The following is a 14694-nucleotide window of genomic DNA, read 5'->3' as shown; positions in this document are numbered from 1 at the left end:
GGGGCTCACATTTACAGGGGAAAGCAACACCACCAATTCTACATCAAATGCATTTTTTCACTTTTCCAAGGGCTGGGGATGCTGCTTGGTGGTAGAACCCTCGCCAAGCAGATGCAATGAAGGCCTGAGTTTCCAGCCCCAGCACTGAAGGGGAGGAAAAAAAAAAGCTTATCAGAGCTCTGTCAGATCATTCTATGGTGTGCTTCTCATTCACACTGTAAACACCCATTGAGCACAGGCTTCACAAGCACTTCTTTGTGCCAGACTTGAGATCACAGCCATGGACAGAAACCCACCTAGGGCTGACACCCTATGTGCTATGTCAGAGACCACAGCAAGCAAGCAAACAAACATGCCACCTGCCAGGCAGGATGGGCGGAGATGGGAGCCCCAGAGAGCAGGGCTCTCTGTTCATCCGATGACCAGACTTCAGGGCAGCAGTGACCAGGGAGATGCCAAACTTAAAGAGCCTACACACACACACACACACACACACACACACACACACACACACACACACACACACACACACACACAGATGGATATGGAAGTGTATACCTGTAATGCCAGCTAACAGAGATAGAGGTGGATCTAGAAGGATTGTGGCTCAAGAGTAGCTCAAAACCCTATCTGAAGCCAGGCACTGGTGGCTCACGCCTTTCATCCTAACGACTCAGGAGGCTGAGATCTAAGGAGCACAGTTCAAAGCCAGCCCAGGCTAGAAAATCTGTGAGACTTATTTCCAATTAACAACCAGAAAAAAACAAGTGGAGGGCTGGGAAGGTGGCTCAGTAGTAGAGCGCTTGCTTTGCATGCATGAGGCCCTGGGTTCAATTCCTCAGCACCACATAAGCAAAAGAAAAAAGCTGGAAGTGGCGCTGTGGCTCAAGTGGTAGAGCGCTAGCCTTGAGCTGAAGAGCTGAGGGACAGTGCCCAGGCCCAGAGTTCAGGCCTCATGACCAGACCCAAAAAAACAAAACAAAACAAAAAAACAGAACTGGAGCTGTGGCTCAAAGTGGTAGAGTGCTAGCCTTGAGTGAAAAAGCTCAAGGACTGCACCCAGGCTCTGCGTTCAAAATCCATGATCAACAAAACAAAACAACATTATCTGGAACACAAAGTAAAAGCAAAGGGATTGGGGGTATGGCTTAAGAGGTAGAGCATCAGCCTAGACTGCATACACTTCCCTGGACTCAATCATCGGGACCCTAATAATATCAGTGAAAGTGCAAAAGCTACACATAAACATGTTGGATGAACAGGAGCCAGTAACAAGTGTGGATGGGATGGGTGGGAGCAAGAGGAAAAATGAATGGTTCTGAGCCCCCTCTCCAGGTGTTGTGGGGGGCGGGGAGCAGGACAATAGGAATAGAGACAATAGGTAGCTTCTGGAAATCTTGGAGCCCAAGAGAACAGAATTTGCTGAAGGTCATGTGGGTCAGAGTGAACCCCACCCCTGACTCTGGGGTTGACATGACATCAGCCCCCAGCCCCAGCCAATGGAGACTGGAGAATGCACTGCATTTCTCCAGATGGCCACCAGGGGGCAGAAGAGCATCACTCCTGGGAGGGGTGTGTGTGTGTGTGACAGAAACTGGCTTAGTTGGTTGGTTGGTTGGTTGTGAAGAAAGCAAAATTAGGACTGGGAATGGGGCAAGATGGACTTGCAGTGTCCCTGGGGCAGACTGGCAGAATATTTCTATTAGTGTATCCATTTGTCCATCCATCATCCATACATTTATTTTATCCTCAGTCAACAGGTCAGGGGCCAGGCCACATTGGTCTCAATAGGATAGGAGAATGAACTTAAACTGTTCATGGTGGTACATGCACTTGAGAGGCTGAGGCCAGGCTGGGTGACATACTGAGACCAGTCAAACAAACTAAAAGCAAAAGGATTGGGGGTGTGACTCAAAATAACAGCTGGGTGCTGGTGGCTCACACCTGTAATCCTAGCTACGCAGGAGGCTGAGATCTGAGGATTACTGTTTTGTTTTGCCAGTCCTGGGGCTTGAATTTGGGGACTGAGCTTTGTCCCTAAGTTTTGGGGGATTTTTTTGGTCAGTCGTGGGCTTGAACTCTGGGCTTAGGCGCTGTACTTGCACTCTTCAGCTCAAGGCAAGTGCTCTACAACTGGAGCCACAGCACCACTTCCAGTTTTCCAGTGGTTTATTGGAGATAAGGGTCTCACGGACTTTCCTGCCCGGGCTGGCTTTGAACCGAAATCCTCAGATCTCAGCCTCCTGAGAAGCCAGGATTACAGGCGTGAGCCACGGGCACCCGGTTCTGATTTTCTTTTTTTTCTTGTTGTTGGTTGTGGGGCTTGAACTCGGCCTGGGTGCTGTCCCTCAGCTCTTCAGCTCAAGGCGAGCGTTCTACCACATGAACCACAGAGCCACTCCATCATTTTCTGCTTAGGTGGTGCTGAGGAATCGAACTCAGAGCCTCATGCTTGCGAGGCAAACACTCTACCACTAAGCCACCTTCCCAGCCCCTGTCCCTGAGTTCCTTTTGCTTAAGACTAGCACTCTAGCAGGGCACCTGTGGCTCATGCCTGTAATCCTAGCTATTCAGGAGGCTGAGATCTGAGGATTGCGGTTCAAAGCCAGCCCGGGCAGGAAAGTCCATGAGACTCTTATCTCCAATAAACCACTAGAAAATCAGAAGTGGTGCTAAGTCTTAAGCAGTAGAGTGCTTGCCTTGAGCTGAAGAGCGCAAGGGACAGTGCCCAAGCCCAGAGTTTAAGCCTCACCACTGACCAAAAAAAGACTAGCACTTTACCACTTGAGCCACAGCACCACTTCCAGCTTTTTCTGTATATGTGGTACTGAGGAATCGAACCCAGTGCTTCATGCATGCTAGGCAGGCACTCTACACTAAGCCACATTCCCAGCCCTGGGGATCAGTTTGAAGCCACATGGGGAAAAAAGTTTCTGAGATTTTCATCTCCAATTAACTCCTGGAAAGTTATAAGTGGAGCTGTGGTTCAAGTGGTAAAGTGCTAGCCTTGAGTGAAGAAGTTAAGGGATAGTGCCCAGGCCCCAAGTTCAAGCCCCATTACTCGGGTTGAACAATTCAGCCTCCACAGCACAGGGCCAGGAAGTGGTCATTAGGGCAGAAGCCGATATCAAAGCTTGGATCCCTCTGTTGGCACCCAAGTCTCTGGGGATGAGCTGAGACACCATCACCATCCCACTTTATAGCCTCTTCATTTCATTTTCTCACTAAAAAATGGATCCAAAATAGAGTCCCATTCAAGCTGAGCATGGTGGGTCACACCTGTAATTCCAGCTATTCAGGAGGCATAGATAGCAGGATTACAGTTCAAGACCAGCCCTGGCAACACACACCCACGCACACACACACACACACACACACACACACACACACACACACACACACACACACACACACACCGACAAAACGAATGCAAAAGGGCTAGGGAATGTGGCTCAGGCAGTAGAGCACCTAAGTAGCAAGACCCTAAGTTTAAATGCCAGTACAGACAAGACAGAGACAGAGAGGAGAAAGCCCACACCTTGTTATGGAAAATGGGCACTTCCTGTTATTGCCGATATGCTCCTGAGCCAGCAAAGCTGTGTGACTCAGTTTCTCCACCTGTCTAGAGATGCTGCCCATGTTCTCTGGGAATCCTACCTCCTCCAGGCCTCCATCCCATTTTTGTTGCTCCCTCTGGAGTCTCCTGAGGGCGCACATCGGCACGCCAGGCAGCCAGAGAACACCCCGGGCCGGCGGTGGGAGTGACGGTGCGGCCGCGGGGAGATGGACGACCTGGAATCCAAGGAGGAAGGCTCATTTGCACACACTGATGATGTGTGAAGCCTCTGGAGGTTGGGGTCCCAGTCCCTGAAACAGCCCGGGGTCAAAACCCCAGGGCCCTGACATCTGGAGAAAAAGACGCTACGTCCTGTCTTGGAGGCAGGAGTAAGGGCCGGGGTGCCAGGCCCCAGCTTTGTTGGGGTTGTTCTGACACCCCGAAATTCTCCCCTGGAATAGGAGGCAGGGACGTGAAGTGCCCGCCCTGAGGAAGGGGGGTGCGGAAGGGGTGCGGGGACTCCGGGGGTGAGGCTCCCGCTGAGCTGCTGGTTTGGTCCCCCGAATGTTGGGTGAGGGGGCTCGGACTCCCCCCACACACTCCGCGGTGGGCCTCCAAACGCCGCCCCGCCTCTGGGAGAGGCCCGGGAGCGGGGCGGGGCTGGGGGCGGGGCTCCCGCAGGCCCCGCCCCGCCGTCGGCGCTGTCCGAGGTCTCCAAGTGTGCGAGGCCGCCCAGGGCGCCCGGAGCCCGGAGCCCGGCGCCCAGCCGCGCGCCCCGCTCGCCCCGGGGTCTATGGAGCGGCCCCTCGGCGCCTCCTGGCCGGCTCTACGCCGCGCCCCGAGTCCGCTCCGCCGCCAGGTAACCAGGTTGGAAGGTCGGCGGGAAGGGGACCCCGGGATGTTTGGCAAGAGGGGAAAGGGGAGACTCCTGGGTCCTTCAGGGATGGACGGCTGGAGCCCTGTGTCCCGGGGGTCGGGGTTTACCGGGCGCCGGTACCCAGGGCCCGGAAAGGGTACGTGACTGTTTGGATCCTGGGGAGACAGAGCCGGGGAACCTGGACGCCGGAGCCTGGGCAGCTGGACACCTGGCCGGGGACGCTTGGGGACAGCCTGGGTCCTGGGGCAGGGGTGCCCCGAACGCCTAACCCCCGGAGAGGGGAGACTCGGGCGAGCCGCCCCGGGGCCCGGGGATCCGGACACGCCGACACCTGGGCCCCAAGTGTCAGGGCCCTGCTGGGGCGCCCTCGGGCTGCAGCGGGGCTCCCACGCCGAGGGCTTCACGGAGGAAGTTTCCATGGCCGAGATTCGGCACCACCCCGAGAGTCTGGGGTGCTCCCTGGGTGGGACCCGAGGGGAGGGGGGTCCCCGTCCTGTTCCCCTTTCCCACCTTCTTGGCCCAGCCTGGGGAGTAGGGGCGCCGCCGGCTCAGGCGCCGGACGCTGGGGTGGGCTCGGGGGGCGGCCCCGGGGCCGGGGGCTGGGGCCGGGCGCGCCCGGGCCCCGGCGCGGCGCGCGCCCCGGGCGGGCTTGGGCATGCTCGGCACGCAGCGCGGGCCGGTCCGATCCGTATGCGCGCCGCGTGCGCCCATTGGTATGCGGGAGCCGGCCCGGCGCGGGGGAGGCGGGCGCGCTGGCGGGCGGCGCGGGGGAGGCGGCGGCGGGGCACGTCCTCACCCTCACCCGGAGCGCCAGCCCCGGGGCCCAACGCCCGCTTCCACACCCGGGCCTCGAGAAGTGGGGAAACTGAGGCAGCTCCGCGCCCGGACCTCAGTTTCCCTGGAAGGGTCTCCCCACACCACCCCCTCTAGAACCCTGACAGCCGCCTCGGACTCTCTCTCCCACGGCAGGAGACGCCAGTCTCCGAACCCGCCTGAACCCCAACGCCCCCAGCCCCGCGGACATGGCGACCCCCTTCCCCGGGAGCGGCGGCGGCGAGGTCAAGTGCGGGGGAGGCGGTGGCGCCGGCGTCCCGTGGGACTTTCTACCGGGGCTGATGGTCAAGGCCCCACCCGGACCCTGGTGAGCAAAGCCCCGCCCAGGCCCCGCCCTCGGCACAGACCACGCCCCCGCCTCCGTGGGACACACCCACCCTGGTGTGGCCACGCCCCTCTGTCTGTGGACCCGCCCCCGGGAGTTGGCCCCGCCCTCGGCGTCGCCGCTGTCTCTGCCGGTCCGCAGCCGGCGATCCCTGACCCCGACCCGGGCGCGGATCCGCACTCGCCCCCGCCCCAGCTCCTGCACCCCGTCCTCGGGGCTCCCCGGCCCTCGGAGGCCGGCCTGGCCTTCCCGCCCGCCCCGCCGCCCCCCGTGACGCCTCCTCCGCGCCGCCCGCCCAGCCTGCAGGCGCAGCGCAAGGAGAAGTCCCGCAACGCGGCGCGCTCCCGGCGCGGGAAGGAGAACCTGGAGTTCTTCGAGCTGGCCCGGCTGCTGCCGCTGCCCGGCGCCATCTCCGGCCAGCTGGACAAGGCGTCGGTCGTGCGCCTCAGCGTCAGCTTCCTCCGCCTGCGCCGCTTCGCCGCGCTCGGAGCGCCGCCCTGGGGGCTGCGGGCCGTGGGGCCGCCCGCCGGCCTCGGTGAGTGCGGCGCGCGTGCGCCGGCCGCGGGGCCCCGTCCCGCGCTGGGCCGACCGAGTCGGGGGGACTTCGCCAGAAGTTGGTGACGCCGGGGCCTCGGGCCACGCGGGTGCGGGCGGCCGCCCTCCCTCCCCGCGCCGGCCCCCCCTCCCCGCGCCGGCCCCCCCTCCCCGCGCCGGCCCCCCCTCCCCGCGCCGGCCCCCCCTCCCCGCGCCGTGCCCCCCTCCCCGCGCCGGGCCCCCCCTCCCCGCGCCGGGCCCCCCTCCCCGCGCCGGGCCCCCCTCCCCGCGCCGGGCCCCCCTCCCCGCGCCGTGCCCCCCCCCTCCCCGCGCCGGGCCCCCCTCCCCGCGTCGGGCCCCCCTCCCCGCGTCGGGCCCCCCCCTCCCCGCGTCGGGCCCCCCTCCCCGCGCTGGGCCCCCCTCCCCGCGCCGGGCCCCCCCCCCCTCCCCGCGCCGGGCCCCCCCCTCCCCGCGCCGGGCCCCCCCCTCCCCGCGCCGGGCCCCCCTCCCCGCGCCGGGCCCCCCCCCTCCCCGCGCCGGGCCCCCCTCCCCGCGCCGGGCCCCCCCTCCCCGCGCCGGGCCCCCCCCCTCCCCGCGCCGGGCCCCCCCCTCCCCGCGCCGGGCCCCCCCCTCCCCGCGCCGGGCCCCCCTCCCCGCGCCGGGCCCCCCCCTCCCCGCGCCGGGCCCCCCCCCTCCCCGCGTCGGGCCCCCCCTCCCCGCGTCGGGCCCCCCTCCCCGCGTCGGGCCCCCCCCCTCCCCGCGTCGGGCCCCCCCTCCCCGCGTCGGGCCCCCCTCCCCGCGTCGGGCCCCCCTCCCCGCACCGGGCCCCCCCTCCCCGCGCTGCGCTCCGAACCAACTCCAGCCCCGCCCAGGCCAGGCCCCGCCCCTCACCCCGGCTCCCGGGCGGGAAAGCCAGAGCCTCCGCCTCCCGCCTCGTAATGCCCGAAACACAAAGCCGGAGTGGGGCTGTGGTTCAGGTGGTGGAACACCAGGAGGGGAGGGGAGCGCGGAGGCGGCGTGGGCCCCACGCTGTGACCCGCAGGCCGTGTGGGAAGCGGGGTGCCCCCGCCCCACCCCCCGGGCCGCGGGGACCCAGCGGGAGCGGGGTGTCCTGAGGGGCCCGACCCCCCCTGCCCCGTCGGGGGGCGGGGAGAAGACGCATTGATTAAGCTCGCAATAAATCACCATTCAAATTGAAACCCAGCGATGCGGTGATTAGGGGATTGACTGGCGGGATGCTGATTACTGTCATTACCGCAGCCACGCGTGCGTGGTGCGTGCGGGGCGCCATTGTCCCGCGCGAGGCCGGGGGGGGGAGGGGGAGAGGCCGGGCTCCACCTGAGGGCGGCACAGCCTGGGCCCCACGCCCCCTGCCCCGCCCCCATCCCGAATCTGACCGGAGCCACCAGTCCCCCACCCCCCGCCACGCGTGGCCCTCCTCCCCGCACGACCACCCCCTCCCGCCTCGCCCCTGCGCGGCCCCAGGGCCTTCCCACACGCGCGGGTCCAGACCCGCAAGTGCAAAGGCCCTGGGGGTGGACACGGAGGGAGTGGCGGGCGCCCATCGTGGGGGGGTCCGGGGAAGGTGCGGGGGGGGGAGACCCCGGGTGCCGTGGGAGGGGCCCGGGGTGAGGGGATCTGTGAGGTCCACTGACCAGGCCGGGGCTCCCCGTCACAGGGGCTGGGGCCCCTCCCCCACCGCATCCCACCCCCACGCGCACCCCATTAATGCTGTTAATTGCAGCCGCTCGCTCTGACCCGGGCTGATCCTGTGAGAGGGAAAATGAAGGAATTAGCAGAAATGACAGGGAAAATTGCCACAATTAGTGGGCCGCATTGTTCCAGTCTGTCACCAGGATGCTTGAGCGGCGTCTGGGGGAGGGGTCCCCGCCGGCCCCCAGCAGCCATTGTTCCAGGATCCGCCAGCGGGAGCAGGAGTGGGGGGGGTCCCAGGTTGGGGCGGCTGGGGCAGGTCCTGGGGCCTCGGGACAGGCCGGGGCTCACAGCCCTGGCAGAGGGACGCCTGCCACGAGGCAGGAAGGGAAACTGAGGCACGGGGAGGCCAAGGCCCCGCCTGAGCTCTGAGCCTTGCGGGCTGCAGGCCCTTGCGGACCCGCGTGTCCCGGAGTCCCGGGCCTGCCTCTCCAGGGCTTCCCGGTCTCAGTTAGGGGCCAGGGGGACCCAGGGCCTCCGGGGCTTGGCCAACCCCCAACACCTGGTCCGGAACCCCGAATCCCGGGTGAAGGGGAGCACGGCCTGTCTGTCATTTGTCCTCGGTGCTTTCTGTTGTTTTGTCTTTCCTGGCACCGGGGCTTGATCTTGACTTGTGTGCTTAGCTGGTGCTCTACCATTTGACTCACGCCTCCAGTACAGCTTTTCCCTAGCTCCTGGGAGACGGAGTCCCAGACCTTCCTGCCCAGGCTGGCTTGCAACTGCGATCCTCGGGATTCAGCCGTGGCCCAGCCCTGGCCATCATGGAGGCGGCCCTGGGGCTGTCATTTGTCCACCCCCGGGACTGGGAGCCCGGTCCGGGGCAGGCCGGGCCGTGCCGGTCACCTGGGAACAGGAGGGCTGGAGGTCGCTTTTGTGCAGCCAATCCGTGCAGGAAGGAAGGCGCCTGCACCTGTCTCTGGGTCCAAATGCCCCTGTCTCCCCCACCCCAGCCCTGCTCCACACGGCGCCCTAGTTTCTGGTGACCACAGTGGCTGAAGCCTGGGGCACAGGGGAAGGAACACCGACCCAAGTGCCAGAGCCCTTGCACATAGCAAGCGGGAGGCCATGAGTTCAAATCCCAGTAGCACCAAAAACAAAAGGGGATTATTTATCGGCTCTGTGCCTGTGCGGGCCAGGCGCCGGCCACGGCCCCATCCTTCGCTCTGTCCCCAGCCCCAGGCCGGCGGAGCGCCACGGCGCTCGTCTCCGAGGTCTTTGAACAACACCTGGGGGCGCACATCCTGCAGGTGAGGCCCTGCCCCGACCAGCTGCTCCTTGCTGCTCCCTGGCGGCCGCTCGCGGGAACAGACCGACCTGCTGTTCTGTGCTGCCCTCTGGTGGTCGCGCTGCGGAACAGCTTGGCCTTCTGCTCCGTGCAGTCCCCTTGTGGCCAAAAGCGAGAACCACCCTTTCCCCGCTGCTCTTTGCTGCCACCTCGTGGTCGTGCCCGGGAAGAGCTTGAGCCATCACTCCGTGCTGGCTCCTGGTGGTCAGAAGCGGGAACAACCCCTGCCTGTTGCTTCCTGCTGCCCCCTGGTGGCCACAGCCGGGAACAGCCTGGCCCGTGGCTCCCTGGCTTCCCCCTCGTGGCCGCCCCCTGGAACTGCACCCACATCTCCTGCATCAATTCCCCACCTAGCCCAAAGTTGCACCGCATGCTTGTCCTGCTTCTCCTACCCTGGCTGCCCTTTTCCATGAGCCACCGCAGCCCAGCATCCCCAGATCAACCCGCTGCAGGGGGAGCCCCAATTTCAGAGCCTGTTTTCCCACTGGTCGGCTGCTCTCTCACGACTCCAGTCCTTGGATGGCTTCGTGTTTGCCTTGAACCAGGATGGAAAATTCCTCTACATCTCAGAAACAGTCTCCATATACCTGGGACTCTCACAGGTAAGGCCCCCGGACCCCGATCCCGATCCCACCGTCATCCTCACTGTGATTGACCTCACTAATCCAGCATGGGGGAGAAAAACAAGGAGGGGGACAGAGACAGAACCTGTGGGTTCCCAAAGTGTATTCTTTGGACCCCTACATGGCGGCCAGCGCAGTTCATCTTCCTGGAGTAGGAGGTCAATTTGAGCAGAGCAGTGGAAGATCGCTTTATCATTTCCACATTTGGGGCAGCTGGGAAATGCAGTCCACTGAAAATGTGGTATTTGTGATCGGCTTTGAAGGGTGGTGGCAGGGAAAAAAGCGGGGAGCTTCAGTGAATGTGGCATGCAGGCGCGGGGTGTAGAGGCCATGGGAGCGGGGAGGGGCTCTGAACAAAGCAAGGCAGGTCTGTCACTGGGAGTGGGGACAGTGAACAAGGGGCAGAAGGCCAGGTCACCGTGGGGGGTGGGGAGATGGGGACTGGGCTGAGGGAAGTGGAGAAAGGGAAGACCCCCCCCCAGAGGGGACTGGGAGTTAGGCTTTAATGTGTCTCACTCAAGGGTTTGAGTTTTTCCGAGATTTGGTTTGAGCCAGGCCCTTATTAGAAGGCAGAGAGAGGCGCCTAAGCTTGCCTTCTTTAAGGATGTTTTTATAAGAAGCCCACGTCGGGTAGGAAGTGCCCTGCGGTCCGGCGCGCAGCTCACGGCCCCGCCCTCCCCGCGGCCGCCGGCAGGTGGAGCTGACGGGCAGCAGCGTCTTCGACTACATCCACCCCGGGGACCACTCGGAGGTGCTGGAGCAGCTGGGGCTGCAGGCCCGGACCCCCGCGCCGCCCACCCCGCCTTCCGCCGCCTCCTCGGCCTCCTCCTCCTCCTCCTCCTCGCTGGCCGACCGGCCTGAGATCGGTAACTCCCGGACACCCCGAGGAGCGAGGCCTGGGGGTGGACAGCCCAGAGCCCGGCTCTCCGGGCAAAACCAAATCTTTGTGGAAACAGATCCGGGTCCAGGTCCAGGCGGAGCTGGTTGACTTGTGCTCATTGCTCCTCAGAAAAGTCAGGCTCCCCACGATCTGAGATTTGCAAGGCCTCCCTCCGGCTGCTAAGGGAGAAAAGAGGCAGGGGGGCTGAGGGCGTTCAAATTGCACCGGGCTGGGAGCGATCGTCTCCGTGTAAACAGATGGAAATGAGGTACAGCCCAGAGAGGTCAAGTTAGTTGCCCTAGATCACACAGCTGTTGAAAGTTCGAGTTCGATGCAGCCCAGGTTTGTGCTTCAGTAGAAACTTCCACCCCATGATAGAGACTCTCACTGGAGACTCTCATCTTTGAGCCCTGAAATGCAGGGCCTGAGGCCATCTCCTGTAAACAGGATTCTACTATGTTGGGCTTCCCCAGACATGCGAGCCTTCCGACAGCAATGCTCACAAGCTTGGGGGTTTGTAACGTGGGGACTGTGGCTTTGACGTAGGGGTCAGTCGTGTGTGGTTTTTAGGAGACCCTTGTATCCCGGAGCTTATAGAACATTCTGGCTTTGTGACTTTAGTGTTGCAGCTCCCCATGCGCCCACTCTGTGCCAGGCCCTGCTCTGGGAAGAAGCCTCAGCCTCCCGGGGTCCAGTGGGGCGCGGGGTGGGGGACACTGGCGTGTGTCCACACTGGGGCGAGCGAGGGGCGGCTTCCCAGAGACCTGGCCAGGCCCCGGGCGGGGAGGGGACGCGAGGGCCCCCCAGGTGTCTCTGGATGGAGCTGCGGGGGGGGGGGGTCCCCTCAGGACCCCACAGCGCCGGCCCCTCTGCGCAGAGCCCCGCCCCTCCGGGGCGCGCCCTCCTGCCCGGGCGCAGGAGCGTTCCTTCTTCGTCCGCATGAAGTCCACGCTCACCAAGAGGGGCCTGCACGTGAAGGCCTCGGGGTACAAGGTGCGTGTGCGCCCCGATTTGCCCCGGAGATTGAACCCCGCCAGGTTCAGGGGGGGTGGCGGGGAACCGGTCAGGGAGCTGCCACCCCCGGCCCAAGCCACAGGGCCTGCGGGGGACCAAGCGACCAGGAGCCACGCCTGCTCCCCGGCCACGCCCACCACAGCCTGTGCCATCTGGCCCCGCCCACCGCGCTGGCCCCGTCTTCCTTTCCATAACCACGCCCACCGCGCTGGCCCCGTCTTCCTTTCCATAACCACGCCCACCGCGCTGGCCCCACCTTTCCTCCAATGGCCCGGCAGGTCATCCATGTGACCGGGCGGCTGCGCGCCCGCGCCCTGGGCCTGGTGGCTCTGGGCCACGCGCTGCCCCCAGCCCCGCTGGCCGAGCTGCCTCTCCACGGACACATGGTGGTGTTCCGCCTCAGCCTGGGTCTCACCATCCTCGCCTGTGAGAGCAGGTAGGGGGCTGGGAGTGGCGGGGCCGGGGCTGGGTGGGCCTCCGCAGCGGGCGCGGCGGCTGAGGCCTGGCCCGCGCCCCATCCGCTTGGATGGGGCCTTACAGGTGGTGGAGAAGCTGCCAGGCCCGGTGGGAATCGAGGGAGGCCCAGCCCCTCCCCAGTTCCTCTCGGGGGGTCTCCACAGCGCGGCCTCCCTTCTGCAGCACCCGGGGAAGGAAGGGTTCAAGGATGAAGTGGTTTCTAGGCAGTGGCTGGTTCGTACCCTGCAAGGACACAGGCTGGAGGCTCACCCAGGGAAAAAGCTGTGGAGACCTCATCTCGACCAACAGAGCTGAGCGGAGAGGGTTGTGCCTCTAATGGCGACTGCAAGGAACTCCTAATAGGGTTGTAGCTTAGGCCCTATTCAGAAAATAACTAAAGCAAACAAGGGTTAGCGGCGGAGGCGAGTGCAGTGCAGGTTCAACTCCCAGAACTGCCAGAATAGAAACGTTATGTCCATTTTATAGAGAGCTAAACCGAGGCCCAGGGTACTACAGAGCAAGGGCTTGGATCCTGGGAGCCAGCTCTGTTGGTCTCCCCGTCCTTGCTCCCCAGCACCTCCTCCCTCCTCTCTGGCATCCCTAGGGTGAGCGACCACATGGACCTGGGCCCCTCCGAGCTGGTGGGCCGCAGCTGTTACCAGTTTGTTCATGGACAGGATGCAAGCAGGATTCGCCAGAGCCACCTGGACCGTGAGACACCTCGGTCCCCACCCACCCCCTGTAGACTATATATTCTCCTCTCTGGTCTCCCCTGGTCCCCAGTTCCCCATCCTCCAGGGCTGACCACGGTTGCTCCTGCTGTACCTAAAGCTCCAGGGGTTCAATTCCACATAGAGGGACAGTCAGGAGACTGGGCAGTGGTGCAGAATTGGGGGGGGGGTGCAAAGAGGATGGGGTGGGGTCTTTCCTGACTCCCCCTGTCAATGCAGGAGGCCTGGCTGCTGGGGTCCCAGTTTTCTCTGACTGGCTCTCTACTTTTGTCTTTCTCCCCTTTCCCTTCCACCTGTTCCCCCCCCATCTTTCCTTTCCTCCCCACCTATCTCTTTCCCCCCCACCTCTCTCTCTCTCTGCTTTGCCCTCACCCTGTCCCTCTGGTCTTTGCTCGTCCCTGGGCTGGGCCCAGTGCTGGACAAGGGTCAGGTGGTGACTGGTTATTACCGCTGGCTGCAGCGAGCTGGGGGCTTCGTGTGGCTGCAGTCCGTGGCCACTGTGGCTGGGAATGGGAAGAGCCCAGGGGAGCACCACGTGCTGTGGGTCAGCCACGTGCTCAGGTGAGCACCACTGCACCGCCAGTTGCCTCTCAAGGATCCCAGCACAAGGACCTTCAGGGAAGGGTCCTGCAAACATGGAGAGAATAGCCAAAAGCCAGGCATGGTGGTGCCTGCTTGTAATCCCAGCACCCAGGAGATGAAGGAGGAGGAATTGGAGGCCAGCACAGGGTGAAAAGCAGAATACACACAAAAGGGTTGGGCTGGGGTTCGAGTGGCAGAACACTTGCCTAGCTAGCAGGTGCAAGACTCTCGACTCCATTGCAGGATTGGGGGAAAAAGATCAGGGACCTGGGGTGAGGCAGTGTTGCTTGCTAGAGACCGAGGAGTCCCTGGCAGGGGGTGGGGTAAGGCATGAGCTGGAGGTGCCCGGTGACGACCCCCCCCCCCAAGCTGCCTTCTTAGGAACCAGCTTGCCGTTTGTAGGTCGGGAAACAGACATGCACGCTGTGTTTGCTGGTGGGGTACAGTGGAGGGAAGAGGAATAACAGGGCGGGAGCCCACCCTCTGCTGAGACCGGGACCCCCGGCTCCTGCTCCCATTCTTTTGTCCTCAGCCACGCAGAAGGCGGCCAGACCCCTCTGGATGCCTTCCAGCTTCCGGCCAGTGTGGCCTGTGAGAACCCGCCCAGCCCAGAGCCAGAGCCCACAGGTAGGCCCGCCCCGCCTGCCCCGCAAGCCCCGCAGCCTTGGCTACTGGGCTGCGTGGAGTGGAAGCCCCCAGCAGCACGCAGCCGAGGGCTTCAGAGCGCTCCTCCTGCAGAGGGGGCCCCTCCGGAAGACGGGGAGCAGGCTACCCCCACCGAGGACGAGACCCCACCGGTCAGGGGCAAACGCATCAAAGTGGAGCCGGGCCCCAAGGAAAGGAGGGGCTCTGAGGACAGCGCAGATGAGGAGCCTGCGGCCCCCCCACGACCCGAGTTCACGTCAGTCATCCGCGCGGGGGCTCCAAAGCTGGACCCAGTGCGGTCATGGGCCCTGGCGCCTCCCGGGGACCCTGCACCCGCCCTCCTCCACGCGGGCTTCCTGTGCACGCCGGGAGGCATTGGTGCCATCCGCTATGGTCCCGCCGAGCTGGGCCTCATGTACCCACACCTGCAGAGGCTGGGCCCAGGGCCAGGGCTCCCTGATACCTTCTATCCTTCCCTCGGCCTGCCCTACCCCGGGCCTGCGGGGGCCAGAGTGCAGCGGAAGGGGGACTAAAGACCGGACTTGGGAGGGCTGCGCTGCACCCCACCCTAGGCCCAGGCCTGCATCTGGTCTGGAGAATTAAACACCTGCTCCTCTTGGGGATGTCAGGGTCCCTGTC

The 14694-nt window shown here is 63.9% G+C and overlaps 1 protein-coding gene across 1 annotated transcript; it reads left to right on the top strand.

Annotated features, from left to right (window-relative positions):
• Window positions 1-5455: 5455 nt before the first annotated feature.
• Window positions 5456-14667, top strand: LOC138812880 (neuronal PAS domain-containing protein 1-like). Its single transcript, XM_070001122.1, has 11 exons — window positions 5456-5574; window positions 5892-6127; window positions 9013-9086; window positions 9637-9726; window positions 10442-10613; window positions 11505-11620; window positions 11920-12077; window positions 12702-12808; window positions 13242-13389; window positions 13943-14037; window positions 14149-14667. Exons 1-11 carry the CDS (start codon window positions 5456-5458, stop codon window positions 14586-14588), a joined length of 1755 nt encoding a protein of 584 aa, XP_069857223.1. The 3' UTR covers window positions 14589-14667.
• The last annotated feature ends 27 nt before the right edge of the window (window positions 14668-14694 follow it).

Source organism: Dipodomys merriami, unplaced genomic scaffold (genome assembly GCF_024711535.1).
Source record: "Dipodomys merriami isolate MVZ:Mamm:240054 unplaced genomic scaffold, mDipMer1.0.p SCAF_57, whole genome shotgun sequence".
In the NCBI taxonomy this organism is placed as follows: domain Eukaryota; kingdom Metazoa; phylum Chordata; class Mammalia; order Rodentia; family Heteromyidae; genus Dipodomys; species Dipodomys merriami.
Note: the sequence above shows the minus strand (reverse complement) of the source record. Positions and strands in the feature narration are given on the sequence as shown.

Excerpts from the sequence above, each read along its gene's own strand:
- LOC138812880 (XM_070001122.1), top strand. The coding sequence starts at position 5,456 with ATGGCGACCCCCTTCCCCGGGAGCGGCGGCGGCGAGGTCAAGTGCGGG. Across the intron at positions 10,614-11,504 it reads GGCCGACCGGCCTGAGATCG|AGCCCCGCCCCTCCGGGGCG; the intron begins GTAACTCCCGGA and ends CCCTCTGCGCAG. Across the intron at positions 12,078-12,701 it reads ATCCTCGCCTGTGAGAGCAG|GGTGAGCGACCACATGGACC; the intron begins GTAGGGGGCTGG and ends TGGCATCCCTAG.